General features: G+C 40.6%; 1 protein-coding gene across 3 annotated transcripts in view; it reads right to left on the bottom strand.

Annotated features, from left to right (window-relative positions):
* Positions 1–20000, bottom strand: part of LOC132837967 (calmodulin-binding transcription activator 1-like) — a 252278-nt gene that overhangs the window by 220273 nt on the left and 12005 nt on the right. For all 3 annotated transcript variants that reach the window (XM_060858022.1, XM_060858023.1, XM_060858021.1), the window contains exon 2: positions 12934–13037. In XM_060858022.1, coding sequence (XP_060714005.1) covers positions 12934–13037 — 104 coding nt within the window. The remainder of the gene's footprint in view (positions 1–12933; positions 13038–20000) is intronic.

Raw genomic sequence — 20000 nt, forward strand, 5'->3', positions numbered from 1 at the left:
TGATCACTGTTGTTGTTTTTGATACTCCGGTACTGTGTGTTTGTCAGTCACCTGAATCCACTGGAATGTTCATTTTCAACATACATTATCTAAAGGACCATGTCCTGTATTACTGAAAAGAAAGTTTTCCAGCTCTCAAACTGCCTCTGCATGCATTTCAACGCATGCACAGCTTCAGGCTAACCGCATGAAAGTGCATAAACTGGAGCGTATACACCAACACAAGCTCTTTCAAAGCCAAAGTGCTCCAGGCTTTCAGTTTCCGTATTTCTTTAAGTGTGTTATACTCGTCGTTCGCCCCTGAGCAACCACGACAACACCTTTTCTCTACTTCGCTTCTCTCTCCGTGTTCTCGAAGATCTTGAAGCTTTTTTTCTTTACCTGAATCGCTAATATGATTTTTGTGGTTTCCTCTTTTCAATTCCACAAACATCTAAACCTGACCTTCACACGATAACCTGGTGGTGGACCTGACACGCATTTGTATGCTCACAGTCTCCTGGCTCGTTGGACATATGTCTCACTTAGCAGAAGAGGTAAGGAGAAAAGAAAAAAAAAAGGAGAAAACTAAAACCTGAAGCCTCGTTAAGCACAAGCAGCAGACCTCTCCTTCCTGACAGGTCTTTGTTGGGTCGAACCAGCACCGAGTGACAGGCCAGTTAGCCTCCAGTCTGGAGAAGCTTGTCACGCTGCCAAAGCCTAGTCTGGTACATGGTTTTCAGATCTCACAAATGCTAAGCAGGGATAAGGCAGCTGCTTTGGCTGCTGGACACAGCACCTGTTGCGGTGTAAGTGAGATTTCCTTATACAGAGTGTTCCCTTTGGCCTGTCAGCTGGACGAGTTCATGACTCACAGTAACTACAGTCCATAGATTTTTTTTTTTTTAATACATATGTTCTGTAGTTTAAAGACTCAGACTGAATTTTTTTTTTTTTTTTTTTTTTTAGTCAACCAGTCGAGGACACTATGGTTCCATGCCTGAGGCCGGTCAGAGTGTATGAGAATTAAATCTGGAGTTATCAGATTAAAAACCTTTCGTGCCAGTGCCAAGAAGGAATGTCCGACTAGCCAGGATGTAGCTGTCCGTCACAGCGGGATTGAAGACAGGCACCAGTCCAAGGAGAAAAAAGAATCCTTTTTTTCCTCTCATCTCCTCAGGGCCGTATCTCCCGTTTCCCCTCGCGTCACCCTTCTGCCCTCCTGCCCTGCCCATAGAGAGTTTTGAGAAATCATGGCCATCAAATAATAAAAGTGGGTGTGAAAAGAAAAAAAGCAAAAAAAAGGGGGAGAAGACGAGCAGTCAATCCACCTTTCAGGATAGAAGTGCTCTCAGTCTGTTTTTTCCTCTCAATCCTTTTATTTCTCATAAAGTCTCTACGGTAGTTTACAGCAACCCCTATAAACGACCCCACTCTCCCTCTCATGCACTCAAAGCATTAAGAATGCACTTTCTCGGTGGCTACACAACACAGTCAATCAATACTGTATGTCACGAGGCATATGGATAGTACACAGTCTTCATCACGGGAGATGTACGCGCTCATCGAGCAGCTTGTTGACAGGCGTGAGTCAACATAATGAGATTTGACAGCTTCCTTTCCTCCAGAGGGTATGGAAAACTGTAGCATGCCATCAAAATATGTGACTTTTTAATCACACAGATGCTAACTAAATCTATATGAGTAACACGGTATGGAAACGTGAATTAGTCATAAATTACTTCATTAAATAATCATTAAAAAAAAAATAAAGATAAAAAAAAAGATCCTTTTCAGGTTTTTTTTTTTTTTCAAAATAATTGACCATAATCTTGCCATTCGTTTTTAATTAGCATAAACAAAAATAAGTCGAATTTTATCGAGCTTATTGGACCATAATTACTACACTACCTAAACCTCGTCTACATTATAAATAAACCTCTGAGTAGGTTGGTGCATTTTTTTCCGGTAAACATTCGTGTGAAAAACGAAAGCACAACCGTCAGACTCTAAAATGAAAAACTGAAATGTGTGAAAACCCATTAACATCTCTGACTCCAAACACCACATACATTTCAAATGCTTGACAACATGCCAATCTAAAGCCATTTGTCAACAACCACAGAGGGAAAAGGCTTCTTTTCAACATTGCCGGAGTCTCTGTAGTGTTGTTATTTTTGTCCAAAGGCCACGGCTGCATTTGTGCACTCTCCAAAAGGCCAGTGGGCAGAGTGACGGAGTCGAGGATAATAATTAATTGGATTCAAATGCTGCCAATCACAGCAACCTCCACTATGGACTGTATTTTAAGCTATACTACTGTGATAGCTGCAAGGATGACCGTGGTGTTTGCAACAACAACAAAAACGTACGGAATTATACTGTAAATTCGACACGGTAATCGATTTTATTAACACTTACCCAATTACTAAATACAGACTAATAATGTACACAAGCGCACTGTTTTTCTTGTACAAACACATAAGGTAAATAAAGCGATAGTATATTTCAGCGCGCTGGGAGAGAAAAGTCTTACCTAGCGATCCGATTCAACAGGGAGAAATCTATCCCTCTGCCCCTGAATAATTTTATACCCGAGTTACCACAAGGCACCGAGAGAAAAAAGAAAAAAAAAGACTTGGGATGTAAGAGAGAAAACTGAGGAGACGTGTACCAGAAATTAGGAGGAATACATGGACCTTGACTGATATGCTACTGTGCAGCTCAGACCTTTGCATCATCACGTCTGTCACGCCGATCACCCCGCAAGGTCAAACGAAGACTAACGAGGGAATACGGATCATTATAAATGTGCATAATATACGGAATGTATAAAGCTTGTTGTACAGTATGTTGTGTTGTGTTACAGATGTGATTAACTGCAAAAATATGTAGGAAGTGTGAAATGTTTTAATTTCATCATGTTACCATGGAATCTGCGGCACTCTGCAGAAAGAGATGCTAAGGAAGTTCATGCAGGAAAATAACCATAAACGCTCAAAAATCTGGAAGATTTCACTTCTCATCTAACGTATCTGTGTTCGCTTGGGGAAAAAAAACCGACCACATCCGTCGCTGAAATTCCAGATTCGGTTCCAGAAGCTGAGAACAGCGTTTCTTCATATTACTATTCTAATCACGATTCATACGCCGTCACGAATCGGCTCAAAGGTTCACTTTTCACCAAAAGAAATTGACCTGACCTTCTGCTTTTCTCCTACAGAGAATCTACACCTTTTCCACAAACATTTGCTTTGCCAGAGTCCTCGATTACAGAGACCGGTTTGATATTTGTGCGAGATTTGATACACAGAGAGTTTATTTTAAAGTGGAAAAGAGAAAGTCTGCTTAAAGTATTTTCATGAAAAATAAATGTTAAAAATTTAAAAAAGCAGGCTTCAGTTCTTCCATGATGAATAAAATCAACCTAATCAGCAATGCTCTAATCCCTTAAAGGCAGCTGTAACCCTTCACGTAGAAAGACAACTTTTAGTCCGATCGAGCGCGTGTGCAATTAAAAACCAGATCAAAAGTCAGTCTTAGGGCCTTTTTACACCTGGTCACTTCATGTGTTTTGTCTGATCCGATAGCTGTTCCATTTACATTAGGCCGCATAAATGCGTCTCGGTGAATCGGATATCGATCCGATCTTTCTGCTCCCGCCCAAAATGCAAATATATTTTACCTCCTTTCCGGGGTAATTGACATGTAACACACTTTGGTGTATGCGGTTGCTACAAAAAACAGCATTTACTGTTTGCTGCATTTTCGCTGGTGGCAGCAGTGCATATTAAGACCCATCGAGACGCCTGGGTGAAAGATCAGAGCCAGCGCTGGTGGGAAAACATTTGTTTCTGGCGCGATGCACGACTCGCGAGTCACCTGCGAGTGACGTACTTCCGTTTGGGAGGAGTATAGCGCTGACGTATGTGGCTTGAACAACCACATTCATTTACACCTGTCCAGTTTCATCTGAAACGCGTCCCAGACCACCTCCTGAAGGGGTTTGTACCATCGGATTTATATCCGTCTCTGAAACGTTTCTGAGGGCATTTAGACCTGGTCTTTTTACCATCGGATAGCTATCGGATCACAGAAAACACATGAAGTGACCAGGTGTAAAAACCCCCTTAGACGTACGCGGTGTGACGGTTAAATTTGTCTTCTGTTTAAATGCACAACTCGTCATATTTTTTTTTTTTAATTCTGTATAACCGGTGGAATCTCTTTTAAGGTCAACCTAAGGATGTAAGTATCTATAACCTGAGCAGTTCAGTCTGTCTTCCACACGAGGCGTCCGGTTAATTTGGAACCGAAATCGGGCTCAGATGGCTTCACTACTGTATTCATGGTCCTAGTCACAAGCCTGTGTGAAAGCTATAGGTCTGCTTAGACAAACACCGGCTAAATTTCCCAGCATGTCTCCGATGAGACCGGACGGCTGGTAGCATCAGCTTCCTTTGATTACATGAAGAGGATTGCAGGCAGGACAGAAAAGAAAAGGACCCAAAGGACAGGGCGAGTGACAGAGCGTATTAAGGCCGGGCGGCCACTTTTGCTAAGGATGACCACAGGGGTAATTCTGGTGCAGAAGTGCTGATGTCTAGTTCATTTTTGATTGGGGTGAATATGAAGGAAAAAGCAAATGGAGAGAGTGAATTGGAAAGGAGGAAAAGGTTTTGAAAAACTGAAACAAATTCATCTATACCTTAAGGGAGCGAGTGAAGAATTGAAGGACAGGGACGGTTTATCCATCTACAGGATTTTTGTAATATAGGAGAGCATTTACTGATTTATGAATTCTTCAGAAAGCGGTTTATTCAAGTACAAGGCAGGAATACACCTGGGAGTGGAAGCTGTTTCATCTCAGGGTATCTCTCTTACACACACACACACACACACACACACACACACTCACTCTCTCTCTCTCTCTCTTCTGTCCAATTCTGACCAATCGCGTCCTCTTCGAGCACTATAGACAAATCCCGCTCGCTCCTGCGCTCATGTTCGCGTCCTCCCAATGTAATAAAAATTCTTATAAAAAAAAAAAGTCAACCACAGCGATCATGACCCGGATTAAATATTTCCTAAAACTTAACTAACGATCGAAACATGTTCGTGTTAATCGAGAATAAATTCTCCAGTAAACAAACCTGACACACAAAAGCATATTTCGCCATTTGTCATTCGTACCCGCAGGCTATAAATACCAATACACCAAACACGATATGCAGCTTTACATCTTTTACGCATCATCAGAATATGAGAATCATGCATTGCTGCTGTGTTACATCACAGATCGGATGTTAATGACGTATTATGATGTACAATAATGACACTGCCACTTTCTGGCAAAAACATATGCTTATTTCTAGCTTTTTATTTCTATTTAATACAGGTACATTGGTCAGGAAAGCTTCACTCGACAGTCAGTGAAACATTTCCGAGGTTTCTAGATCTGCCCTACAGGTTTGTTTTCATTTACTGAGCTCCAGTAGCCCAAAGCATCCAAAGCATTTCTACAAAGTATTAACTTCAAACATTCGCTGTTTTTTTTTTTTTGTATTGTTTTGGCCGTGTCGTTAAGACGAGGTAATTCGGTTAAATCTACAGTTTACAAGCCCATCATGCACGCTCTTTATGAATCCTCGATGTACGAGTAGACGCCCCCACGTGAATTGGGGCATTCTGTGTACACGGATGAGCGGATTATGATTTCCCTGACTTGCCTGAAATCCTCCTGATGGCCCTCCGTCCCTGAGAATCGTCTCTCTGAAGGTGTGAAATAGATATTCAGCATTTGCTAAACTGAAACCAGCAACAGGTCAAACAACAACATGACCTCCTGCACAGAAAAATAAATCTAAGGAAAAACAGAAAGGGCAAATGTCTCAAAAATTTGTTCCTCTACTCCCCTCCCCTCCCTTTTCAGAGATTGCGATAGGCAGGAATGGAGGGAAAAAAAACAACAACTGAGAGCTGAAGGACGTTTTGTCAATAAGTAATAACCACACTGTATTAGCGGCATATTTAGGCATGAGAATCCCACTGAAATGATTTGAACTAAAATCATTTAGAGAGGCATGTCTTGGAATACACAATGAGTGTAGACCTAAGATTTGCCCTTACTTTGTAGCACGCTCGCGAGGAAGAGGACTGTCGCTGTCTTCATCCTACACTCCTTTGTTAACTCACAGTTAGAAAGCGACTGCTATATCTCTAAGAATATTAGGCTATCTTTATATCGTCGCTGTCGGGCGGAAACCTCGTATGTCCAAATTTGGTCAGTTTCATATTTTTTCACATATCGATGCTATTGGTCAGTCCCCACGTGGGTCTGTTATTTTTACAAGTTATTAACCAATCTAAAGTCTTGAAAATAGCTTGAGCACAAATCTCATAACTCCATTGTCAACACTTCAACTGTCCACCTCTTCCTCACTCCGAGGGAGAGCTTCACGGCATATTTCTCCTCAAGAAGACTCGCAACGAATCAACACGTCTTCTGAGGTAAATGTCTTCAAAACACTGGGCTCAAAGAAAAAAAAATCTTGACCCCCGCTAGTTCTGGTGCTCGTCTGAGGACAGGAATTTAGCACAAGACAATCCACTGCAACGCGGACTAAACCCTGTGCACTGCAGATAAGGTACGGCGTTTTTTTAATTTCCTGAAAAATAACGGTTTTGGAGATACGAGGATTCCGCCTGACAGCGACGATATATTGGCTTCCTTTAGACGAGCAAATCGACGTAACGGTATACTGCATAGCTCGATATTCGTAGAAAGTTCTGGATAAGTTACTGAATGGCAACCTTTTAATGCTTATCCACTGATCATTAGTTTAAGACCACAAATAAAACGTGTCAATCCGAAGTGGTTCGTGCCACGTTGACTTCAGCGTACAGAGATAATCTTTCTTTCAAAGCCGGTGCGTTGTGGATCGGGTGGAGTCGAAGGCGGGGGCCTCGGCGACCCAATCCCCGGACACGGAATCTGGCTCTATGGACATGGAATGTCACTTGGCTTGGGGGGATGGAGCCTGAGCTGGTGCGGGAGGTTGAGAGATACCTACTAGAGGTAGTTGGGCTCGCCTCCACGCACAGCTTGGGCTCTAGAACCCAACTCCTCAAGAGAGGCTGGACTCTTTACTACTCTGGAGTTGCCCGCGGCGAGAGGCGGCGGTCTGGTGTGGACTTGCTCATAGCCCCCAGCTCAGCCGCCATGTGTTGGAGTTCACCACGGTGAGGGTAGTTCAGGTCAGGGATAGGTCTCTCACTGTTATTTGCGTTTACGGGCCAAATGGCAGTGTAGAGTACCTGACCTTCTTGGCGTCTCTGGAAGGGGTGCTGGAAAGTGCTCTGTTAACTCATTCCTTCCTTTATGGGCCTGAATGGGCTTGGTTAATTTATGTCGATGTATAAAACTGAATACAGAATATTCACTTATCACTGCTGGTATGTTGTTACCCTTGTGTTTTATTGCCAGAACTCAGACATTGAAGGTGTGAAAGTGTTTCTTGAGACTGGGCAGAGTTTTGTTCACGTGCCACTTGACGACCCCTGCTCTATAGTGTACTTTGCATTTCTCTTGCTGCGATAATGGGTTTCTTAGCAAGGCTTCCAATAGGGTGTGTGGCACCAAAAATACACTTCTGTAGGTATTTAAATTAACAGCAGGGGATGCGAAGCTAGCGATGGTGAAAGATGGAACAAAAGACAAAGAGATAATGACAGGAACTGACTTTTCCACTGTTCCCCGTTCCTCTCGTCCTCCATTATCGCTATGTTGTTTTTTTTTCCCCCCTTTGCGGATTTCATTTTTTAACGTGGTCATTCTGGAATGAATGTATTTTTTTTTTTTTTTTTACTTAATAGACATCCGTATCATTACCCTCAATAAGAGCCATTTCCCGACGGTGCCGCTTTGCTGAGAGAGCTGGTATATGGAGACACTTTTTCACTTTGTCTTAAAGGAAATGGAAATATCTTGTCAGATATCATGAGTTAAACTATTCTTTTCCCATCCCTTTCTCCTATTCTACTGAAACTGTAGCTACAGCTAGGATATCTGCTTCGTCGGATACATGGAAGAAGAGAGAGCAACCCTAACATGAACTGGGCTTGTTTATGTGTGGACAGGCCCTGCAGCAGAATCTTCATTATATAAAACCCTTGGTTGTTTGGATCATGGCATAGAGGGGAAGCTGGTAACTAGGAGATGGAGGAGAGGCAGTTCTGCTTAGGCAACTCTGCTCATTAACTCTCCATACAGCCTCCAGGAGTGTCTTGAGTTCACTGGACGTAGCAAAGGGCAATGAACATACCGAGGCAGCAGGCTTTGCATCTTCTTTCTGTCTTTTTCTGCTGATTTAAGCATTTCTGTCTTTTTAGATGTGTTCTTTTCGTAATAGTCAAATGAAAGTACTTCTCATTTGATAGCTGTTAAAATGTGTGGTCCGTGGAAATGGTTGGAAATGTGAATAATATGCTTTACACAATGAACTGTTCTGGACGATCTGATTTGTTAAAGCTCGGTGTAGAATCTAAGGCGCTCTTCGTATACTTTCATCACCACCAAGACCACCTTCTGCCTCTTCTGTTTGATCTTGCAGGAGGAGAAAAGGATTATTTGCCTTCCCTGTGTGGCCTTCCTGGTAGAAGAAATGAAGAATGGAGAGGAGATAGTAATCACAGCAGAAGCGAAGAATGAGAATGGAGGTCATCTCGCTGGAGCGGATCGGACGCTGAAACCAGCTGGTTTGAGCCCAACGAGAGAGCCCGGGCTTCAATACGCACGAGGAAATTATCGCACTGATGCTCACCTTGAATCTTCTTTAGCTATTGCTTGCTGTTGCTATGTATAGGGCTGTTGTGTATCGTCGGTCGACCGACAATGACATATGTGCGAAAAGAAAAGAGTAAATGAAAAACATTAGAAAATGCTGAAGCAGTGTCCTATCTCGCTAATAGTGTTAAATTTATAGTGCTAAGCGTTTCTTCAACAAACATCTCTTTTTTAACCTCTTTCTCACTCCTTCTCTACTTATAAAGTAAGGAAAACATGCATGAGGAATCACCTTCGCTAAACTTAAAGCCATCCGCAAAGACTCAAAGCACAAAGAGAGCGCACCTGCGTTCGGAGATCAAGGTGCACTTTCAACTATAAGGAGCGAATAAACTTTTCTGTGCAAAATACAAAGGATCGGCGTTTGGGTTTGTGTCTTTCTTGAGTCGTGGCATTGAAATGCAGATGAAATTGAACAAAGCGAATAGCTGAAGCATTTCTATAGGTTGCAAGAATGCCTTATTAAAGATGATGCGTCGTTCGTTTTGAAGGAGTTTAATGGAAAAGATTACCGAGAGGTCAAACACCCAACACACACACACACACACACACCGACCCGCTAAAAAAAAAAAAAAAAAAAAGCTTTTCACTCTGACGGCTTTTAATGACTCTTATATCAGTTTTTCTAAAGCACTGTAATGTTTGGTGTGACATTAAATAGTAATAATCGTATAGTAATGTTCGTGTAATAGTATAAAGTAAAAAATGTACGATTATATTTAAAGTTGCATTAGGTAAGATTAGTCCATTTTTTCAAGATTAATTATCTAGCGTTCGAGTTCGACATCTGAATGATTTGTACACTCTTTAAAATGAAAGGTTTTTAAATGATTCTTTGTCAGCGCGTAACAGTTCCGAGGTTCCTTAAGCCCTATTCGGACGGGATTAGTTTTACGTGGGGACGTGGTGTAATGCAATTTTACCTCAGGACGTCTGTAATATTAATTGGCCAAGACATCTCAGTAAAACTAACAGAAGTGGGAGGGGTAACTCGCTTTACGCACCACAGTAACCTCCTTGTCGTCATGTGCGTATGACGTTGCTTCCTGTTATCACGTGCGCAAACAGACAACATGGCGCCTCCATGCTTGCAAAAACTACTTTTAAACAGGAAATGACGGAATTTTACCGTACATATTTACAGCAGGTCTATTCGGACGGGATCAGTATTACCTGAGGTCATTTTCCGGACCTTTTTACAGAAGGTAAAAGTCGGCGTAATCTTTACTGACATTGTCCGTAATGATTACCGAGATGGCACATTCGGACGGGACTAAAATCACAGAGAAGCTCTGGTAATAATTACTTTACCCCCACGTCCCCACGTGAAACTAATCCCGTCCAAATAGGGCTTTAGAGTATAAAAGTGTTCTTTATGGCAGAAAGAAAGAGTTCTGATGAGGCCATGGCTTAAATCATTTATTTAAATCGTGTCCTACAGATCTTCACGGTTATTTGTAAGAAAAAAGACGACTATTTCACCTTTAAATTTTAATATCCGGGTGAAATTTGACGGCTTATGTTTCCGTTACTCCGCATTTTTAGACCCACATAATGAAAAGCAAGCATCTGTAAGTTCTGTGTGCACTGGAATTAGGCCAAATAGGTCTCGCCTAATCTCTGCTGAGTGTGTTTGTTTGCCTCAGAATGTCAGAATGCCTTCAGGGCCATGAGTGTAGAAGCTCCAAACAATGTAGATACTTTCTGTACACATGCTCTAATGCTGCCTGGAAACTGGAGAGATTTACAGCTCAAATCAACATGCAGAAACAGACAGTCGGCGAGGAAAAATAGCAGGAGATTAGTCATGTGGGGCGGAAAAAAAAAAACAAAAAAATAAACAGGAAGTTTGTCTTTTGGTAAATGTTTATCAGTTTAGGAGTGAAAAATGGCCTGTTTTACATCTAAATCACCTTTCGAATAATATATGTGCACCGCTTTAATTAGATAGAATACGAATGATAAATAAATCGTGGAATTTGTTTCATTTTTTACTGAGGTTTGTTTCGGTTATATTCATAAGCAATAAAACATTCCTGTGATAATCTTTGGAATATAATTATTGTTGAACATCGGTATGGCTTTTATTATTAATAATTTTTAAGATTCGAGGATATAAGATTTTATCTGTCCCGTACACAGTTATATACAGTATACAACTTGGACTGTGCCAGACTATGAATATTATGTTTCTACTTTAATTAAAATGTTCTCACTTGTTATGTTTTATATAAGCTTACTAGTGTGTTTTAACTAACTGCCTCAGCAGTGTGCCATGAATCAGATCCTTCTACATACGTTATACTAGTAGTGGAAGTGGTAATAGTAGTAGAAATACTAACGGAAGAAGTAATAATGTTTGTAGTAGTTATAGTAGTAGTGGTAGTGGTGATGGTAGTGGTAAGAGTAACGTTAAAGAGAGGAGGACTAATAGAGGAAGTGGTAGAAGTAGCAATAGTAAGGGCAGGAGGAGTAATAGTAGCAGTAGTAGAAGTGGTGGTTGGGGTTGGTGTAGTAATAGTAGTAGTGTTAGTAGTAGTAGTGGTTGATGTTGCCGCTAGGAGCAAGCGGAGAAGGTGTGATAGTAGTAGAAGTGATAGTGGTAGTAATAGCAAGGGAGGTAGTGTAGTATTAATAGTAGTAGTAGTAATAGTAGTAGTAAAGGTATTAGTGGTGGTGGTGTTAGTAGAAGTAATATTAAAGGGAGGAGGAGTAATTATAGTAGTAATAAAAGTGGTGATGGTGGTGTACTATTTATAGTAAAAGGTTGAGTAGTAGTCGTAGTAATAGTGATTATGGTGGTGGTGGTGTTAGTAGAAGTAATATTAAAAGGAGGAGGAGTAATTGTAGTAGTAATAAAAGTGGTGGTGGTGGTGGTGGTGTACTATTTATAGTAAAAGGTTGAGGAGTAGTCGTAGTAATAGTGATGATGGTGGTGATGGTGTTAGTAGAAGTAATATTAAAGGGAGGAGGAGTAATTGTAGTAGTAATAAAAGTGGTGGTGGTGGTGTACTATTTATAGTAAAAGGTTGAGGAGTAGTCGTAATAATAGTGATGATGGTGGTGGTGGTGTTAGTAGAAGTAATATTAAAGGGAGGAGGAGTAATTGTAGTGGTGGTGGTGGTGGTGTACTATTTATAGTAAAAGGTTGAGTAGTAGTAGTAATAGTGATGATGGTGGTGGTGGTGTTAGTAGTACTAGTAGTAATAGTGATGATGGTGGTGGTGGTGTTAGTAGTAGTAGTAGTAATAGTGATGATGGTGGTGGTGGTGTAAGTAGTAGTAGTAGTAGTAATAGTGATGAAGGTGGTGGTGGTGGTGTAAGTAGTAGTAGTAGTAATAGTGATGATGGTGGTGGTGGTGTAAGTAGTAGTAGTAGTAGTAATAGTGATGAAGGTGGTGGTGGTGGTGTAAGTAGTAGTAGTAGTAATAGTGATGATGGTGGTGGTGGTGTAAGTAGTAGTACTAAGTAACAGTGATGATGGTTCTCGTGGTGTTAGTAGAAGTAATATTAAAGGGAGGAGGAGTAATTGTAGTAGTAATAAAAGTAGTGGTGGTGGTGGTGTCGTAGTTATAGTAAAAGGCTGAGTAATAGTAGTAGTAATATTGATGATGGTGGTGGTGTTAGTAGTAGTAGTTAGAAAAGTTGAAGGATAAATATTTGGATTAATAGCATTGATCTAAATGATATTAATAACATTGATCTCAGTAGTAGAAGAGAAGTGGGTGCTAATATTAATAGAAGTAGCAGTAGGTGTAGCAGTAGTAGTAATATTATTAATATTAGTAAGTAAGAATGGCAATGTAATAGCAGTAAGATTATTATTGTTATTATTATTATTATTAGTAGTAGTAGTATTAGGATTTGTAGTAATAGTGTTAATATTAATAGCAGTAGTTCTGGTTATCATATTAGTAATAATACTAGCAGTATTTTGTGTATACTGACTTCTGAGCTTCGAGCATGAACTCATGCCCTGTATGACATTGTCTCAGCTGGCTCAAGGCTGCTCTTACAGGCACTCTGATGTGATATTCATCTTCTGCCATGAAATCTGTCCAATCCCCTGAAAGATGGAGAGGAGGAGTATACAAGAGAGCTTTCCTTACCTCATTGGTGTTCCACCGATGTCTCTCCTTGGGCAGGGAGGAGCATTTGGGCAGACATTCGAGCAGCTTCTTAGGCAGGTAGATTTTCAAATGTCCATGTTCATCTGGAGACAAAAGAGAAGCAGAACATTCACACTGTGCTGCAAAAACAAAACGAGTGATATTCCTGGTGTATCCCAGCGTTCCTAAACATCGCTAGGAGATACATACGTATAACACTAATTGCTCTTTCGCATCATAACACATTCATCTGAAAATGACTGGGCCAAAACAAGAGAAAAGCTCAAAGGGAAACAGAAAATCCCTGTTAAAAATGAATAGACTAATAGCACTAAAAAATAAATAAATAATAAAGCACTAGCTGTAATGTTGTGAAGCGAAACGGAACGGATTTAAGGCGCAAGGTGTGAACAACCTCTCAACCAGCACTGCTGTAATTTTTGCTTTTTTGTTCTAAAACAACAATATTTCTCTTCCTACTATCTTATCATGCAAGAGTGCACGCTCAAATACATAACAAGCAAATTGGGTGACAACGCGAAAGCATTTCAAGGTTATTGATAACCGTTTGAATCAAGGGCTCAGGCTTCTTAAGGAAGTCAATGTTTAGCCCTTAGGGAGAAGGAAGTTCCACATTGCGTGCTGAGCCTGCTTATGAAAAAAAAAAGCAAAATAAAAAAAAAAGTGAGGGAATGAGAGTGCAGAGGAAACAGAAAGGGACTGGAGTGTGTCCTCTAGGAACGCATAAAGACGTTGGACAGGGAGAGAAAGTGAAGCTACAGATGAAGATAGCGAGTCCTCTGGGATTCGGCTTGGCAAGCACTCAAACTTCAGGCTTAAGAACAAACAGATAGCCAGGGGAGAGAGGCACACGGTGAAGGTTAGGTGACTTGAAGCTTCTACGCTGGGAACTGTTTGTGACGGATGCGTGAATAATTTACAGCTTTATAGCGAGAGTAGCAGATGAGCGAGCCTGAAAGGCCACTCTCTAGTAAGTCCAATAATCAATCCTAATCTTTACTACAACAGATACATAATACATTCATTACATTTTTCTGTCCAAAGTACGGTACAAAGTACATTACAAAATTACTTACGATGGTCTTAATTGTCTTTTCATTTTTACCTTTTTTACTTACAACTTTACATTTCCCAGACATGGACATAAACTCATTAGCTCTCCCGGTTCGATGCTTTTAATTGGTTCATAAAAGGTAGCTAACAAAATGTAACAAGCAATGGACACATAATTAGCTAATAATAATTATTGCATTAATATAGACTAAGCTCACAGTACATGAGTCAGCACAATAACCCAGTGCCATCAGATCCTGATACCTACTGTATCACTACACTTTTTTTTTTTTTACCAATGTTTTTGTTGGTGTTTTCTTGAAACAGATACTTGGTATTGGGATGTGGTAGCTCAGTGGTTAAGGTGTTGGGCTACTGATCGGAAGGTCATGGGTTCGAACCCCAGGTCCACCAAGCTGCCAATGCTGGGCCCCTGAGCAAGGCCCTTAGCCCTCAGTTGTAAGTCACTCTGGATAAGGGTGTCTGCTAAATGCCATAAATGTATTATATTGGTGTCTTCGCTAATGATCATGTAGCATGTTTTGTTTGTGCACTTGACAAAAACTCCTTTAAGTGTCCAATATTTCTGGATTTGTTTAACCATGATGTCACTGTGACAGCTTTGTCCAGTATTTTTCACCAGTGTTTCACTGTTTTCAGAAACCTGCAAAAACTAATTACATAGATATAAAAATCGGCTTTTCCCAGGCGCCCAGGCTACTCATCTATCCACACTTTACATAGCTTTGCAAATCAGTGTGTTCATAAAAAAAAAAAATAATAATAATAAAATAAATAAATCTTCTATTAAAGTTGCCTTGGTGCCTCATCAGGGCAAAAGCAAACAGCTTCACAAAGGGCGACGCGATGAGAATGATACAAGGACAAGACAAGCAAGCAACTTATTTACAGGGTAATTAAGGAGAGTCTATATATCTGGCAACCTCCCATTTCTCTGTTGCCCTTGCACCCCGCTTGCTTTCAGCAGGTTTGGCAGAGTGATAGACTCATTTTAAGGGCTGCCATTTACTCTCATTGTACTGAATTAAAGCAAGAAGCTTTTAAATTATGCTGACACTCAAGACTGCGGCCTTAGGGACAAATTTTAATCACAGTGCCACCACCGTCTGCCAGACACCGGCCATGGTGTCTTTCTGCCACTGGCTACATTCCATGCTGGAGCCAACCGATGGTGGATGGAGAACCAAAAAAAAAAAAGAAAAGAAAAGAAAAAGAAACTGACAGAACCCACACAGAATGTGTACATACACACACGTCTAAACTCCAACACAAACACACACTCCCCCTCACACACACATTGCGCAAAGAAGGTCTGAAGAAGTGTCTGGTTAGAGACAAGACAAACTTTAAAGCCAGCCTTGAAGGTATTTGGTCATGGAGGCTCTGTGTAAAGACACACACACACACACACACTGCATACATATGCATGTCTTTGCTATACTCGATTATGCATTTGTTAGCAAAATTTTAAATTTCGAATGCTGCCGTTGATGAAAAAAAAACTAATTTCCTATTTAGCAAGTATATTGGAGGCAAGTGCATGGGGACTTCACATGAATATCAATGCGATGCTCAGCACTAATGCCAGTGCAGTGTCTGCACCAAGCGCATGTCTAATACTTCATCTACGTTACTTCCATGCCTTGGTAAAAAAAAAAAAAAAGAAGATGCACATTAAATGTACATCAAACCATCCTTTGAAAATCCCAAAATAAATCCTGAGTTAGATAAAGTTGTGTGGGAAGCTTCCAGCTCTTCTCGTTTCATCTCATCACGCCTCTTTTACAACTTTTACAAAATTACAGAATCTAATAATATGATTAGTTCGTGCGTCTTAGGCCATCCTTAAAAATATTTTGGTTTGCAGTAACAGTAAAAAAAAAAAAGGGTCGGTAGGTCGGTCTATATATTTTTTTTCAAGTTTCAATGTAAAAAAAAAGTACAATTTTGGTGACGGTGATTATGTAGGTATGGATTTAAACAAATTAGCATATCGTGACGTCACTGACCGCGAACATTTTGTTTACGGCAGCCACAGCCATCGTTACCAAGCATGAACCGTCGACTCTGACAGTGAATGAGAGGATGAGACGAAGCGAACACACAGGCCGTAGTGTGACATCCGTTAACCGATAGTGTAAACATAGATGACGTCACGGGTTTTTATTTAAAAGAAAGAACGTAGCCTTCGTTTGTATGTAGGCCTAGGAAATTTATATATTTACAATACTTACTAAAATATAATTAATATTATTTTATTGCTTTTGTATTAGTTGTTTAGAAAAGTAAAAAAAAAAAATAATTGGTCGGTCTTAACGCAAATTTACAACCGGCAAGTCAGTCGGAAAAAAAAAAACAAATAAAATAAATTTGAGTCGGTCCTAAATTGACAGGGTCGGTCGGGTTACGGCAAACAAGAATATTTTTAAGGATGGCCTTAATAGAAAATAAAGGTTATTAAGTGATTATGGAAATCTGAGTTTTTGGGGAATACAGGATGAAGATGGACTGGTCACTGAGCTCTAAATGATGCAGACTAGATGTGGTACTGTACAAAAGGAAGAGGTGATTTCTTCAAGAATGGTTACAAATGGGTTATAATGCTTTTCCACCAGATGGTGGGGTACAGAATGGAACAGTCATTCAGTAGCATCATTGGGAACGTACTTTGCATGACAAATAATCTGCTACAGGCTTCCATGAGCACACAAATTATTATCTGCGCGTTCGGTTTCGAGATGCAAATCAATAATGAACAATCTCCCCTCAAAAAATTTACGTAGGACTTTTCTAAATTACGACACTGAAAAAGGAATCGACGGGGTATTTTTTTTGTATTTTTCATTCACCATCGTATGCTGAACAGGGTCGCGTCGATCCGGAGTGCATCCTGGGAATGCTGGACGTGAAAACATAAACGGAAATACGTCCTGGATAGATGGGGCAATTTTACAGTAGCTGATATTTGTGGTGGTGGGAAGAAAACGCATGCAAACGGGATGAACAGACAAAAACGCCACGTAGACAGTAAGAGTACAAGATCGAACTGTGAACTGATTGTGGAACTGAATTGAGATCCTGATATCCAAAACTACCATGACACGCTGAAAAAAATCGTCCAATGTGAAGACCGAAGCATCTGTCCGTTCTGGGCAAACACGGCAGGGCTCTGTCCTGCTCTGCGTCCCTTCTGAGGATTAGCACAAATCCGCCTTCCGTAATGGCTTTGCAATGTTTGCATGCTCAGCTTGGCTCAAAACAAGCTTTCTGTCATGGTCACTTTATTCGAAAGGAGAAGAATGTACAAACTGACTTCCAGAAGTCATCAGTGCCGAGTCAGTTTATGATAAAAACAGTTTTTCGTTTTTTGTCGCCAGGGCTGACGGATATTTTCTGACGCCATGTTTGCAAATAGGGAGGCACGGTGGCTTAGTGGTTAGCACGTTCGCCTCACACCTCTAGGGTCGGGGTTCGATTCCCACCTCCACCTTGTGTGTGTGAAGTTTGCATGTTCTCCCCGTGCCTCGGGGGTTTCCTCCGGGTACTCCGGTTTCCTCCCCCGGTCCAAAGACATGCATGGTAGGTTGATTGGCATCTCTGGAAAATTGTCCGTAGTGTGTGATTGCGTGAGTGAATGAGAGTGTGTGTGTGTGTGTGTGCCCTGCGATGGGTTGGCACTCCATCCAGGGTGTATCCTGGCTTGATGCCCGATGACGCCTGAGATAGGCACAGGCTCCCCGTGACCCGAGGTAGTTCGGATAAGCGGTAGAAGATGAATGAATGAATGAATGAATGTTTGCAAAAAAGGATTTCTGCTGCTTCACCTGTCGTATGATCTTTCTTAATAGTGTTTGTCAATGTATATGAATGGTCATGACTTGTAAAAATTGTCCATAAGGAAAGTAAAAATCTATCATCTGTCAGGCTAAATTTAAAGAGGAAATAATTACAGAATATAAAATATTAAACTCACAAGCATAAAAAGACAATGTCCTTTGTGACGGTAATCGACTTCACAGCGTTTTGCTGTAAAAGTTCTGTTTTAATAAGATCATTTGTTCTGATTTAATTCAGTACTATAGCGTTTGTCAGGTAATTAAAGCGTCTTCGTTCTGCATTAAAAGAAATAAAGCCGCCTTCTTTAAACTTACTGGCACTTTTGAAATATATCATCGTGTGGGAATCATGCCAGTATTCAAACTGGGAGCTTCGAAAATTACTGCACCCTTGCTGTGGGATTCAAGTAGACATGTTTACAACGGATATAGCTCTGATTAATATATATATATATATATATATATATATATATATATATTTTTTTTTTTTTTTTCCAGAGTAGCCTTTTAATATATTTTTATACCTGTAAAACTGTCATACTTACATTAAAAGCAGAAGGAATCGAACCCCATGAGTGAGATAGCTGTCAGTTAATTAGAAAACTTTCTACAATAAAGACAGCAAGAAAATGCTGGGGCAAGCAGCACTTAATGCTCCCAATACAGATATTAAAGGGTATCTGGGGAAATTTAGATATTTTTTTTTTCCTTCATTTTTTTCCCAAATAAAATTAATGTGACAGAAATAAAGGCTCATCGCGCAGCAGCTCCAGGCAGCCAGGGAAAGGGATGGGTCTGCATGTTAATTTATCGCAGCGCTGATAAACTTCGACTAATCTTACTCGTATTAGTCAGGTTGGTGTTGAGACGCTTACTAAAGAGTGCTTTTTCTTTTTGTTCTTTACTTTGTGTGTTGCGGGACTCTACATGACTCGGGACGCGGGCCTACGCTAAAAACCTCGGTCCTAGACATCAAACATCTCCTACACATTTATTCCCCACGTACACGCAGGTTACATAAATACCAGTAGCGTAGTTGTCTATATGGTAATTTCTAAAGGACGAAAGGTGAACATTCAGACACTGCTAAGTCACACCCACAATATGTTATCTAATGGTGAGCCAAATGGAGACATGGAGATAATAATGCAAATACACCCCCACACACATACACACGTATACACACACACACACACACACACACACACACATGGACACATACTGTAGATCCTGTAATTTTTCATCCCTCTGAAAAGCTACGACGTGTATTACTATAATTCGGTGACAGTCATAGTAGAAGAGAGCTGAAGTTACAATCAAGAGTGTGCACTGAAGCGTGAAGCGTATTAGCATACTAGAGCTCGGCTCAGGAAAAAAACATCGCAAGCTTGATCTGCGGAGCTGCTGAATAAATTATGAAAATATATAAACTAATTTGACAAAATAATGCGGTTTATATTCTCGACTGCAAAATAAAATAAACCACCCAGAGCTGCGAACAATAAAATGTCAATCAAATTAGAAAATGACTCGAAGCCTCGGACTCCGGAGAAATTGATTTAGTACCGAATTCTTTCTAGTTCGACTGAATTGTGGCTAGAAATAGACTAGGAGGGTCTGTCTGAGGAGCCGGGGTGATGCGAGGTGCTGATGTGATTCTGTCCACGTTCTAGGAAAGAGACAGACACTCCAGACTGACCTACACCCGTCTCCGGGTCATCTGGTGTTAGAAAAATCTGGATGTGGGTGCTAATCTGGGGCTTATCAGATGTCAGTCTTGTGTGATTTACTGTATTTGTCATGGCGAGCTGAGCAGGCGTCACTCCTGATAGCCGAGGGATAAAGAGGGCTGAAAAGTCCCGGATCGATAGTATGCTTCTTTCTTCGTGGCCTTTGTGTCATCGGATGCTCTTTCAAATTTTTTTGCTGTGATATGCGTTGTGAGGAAATCTCCCGAAGAGGTTGTGACACGGACACGAAGCGTGAGAAATAAGCCGTTTGAAAAAGCTACCGTGATGAGCCATGCAAGCTTTATGGTACTGTGCTTAGATAATCGATGCTATCAAAAATAACAAAATAAAAATTATTAAAAAAAAAAATTATTATGTTATTATTTTAACAAAGGGGCACGATGGC

Source organism: Tachysurus vachellii, chromosome 22 (genome assembly GCF_030014155.1).
Source record: "Tachysurus vachellii isolate PV-2020 chromosome 22, HZAU_Pvac_v1, whole genome shotgun sequence".
NCBI lineage: Eukaryota > Metazoa > Chordata > Actinopteri > Siluriformes > Bagridae > Tachysurus > Tachysurus vachellii.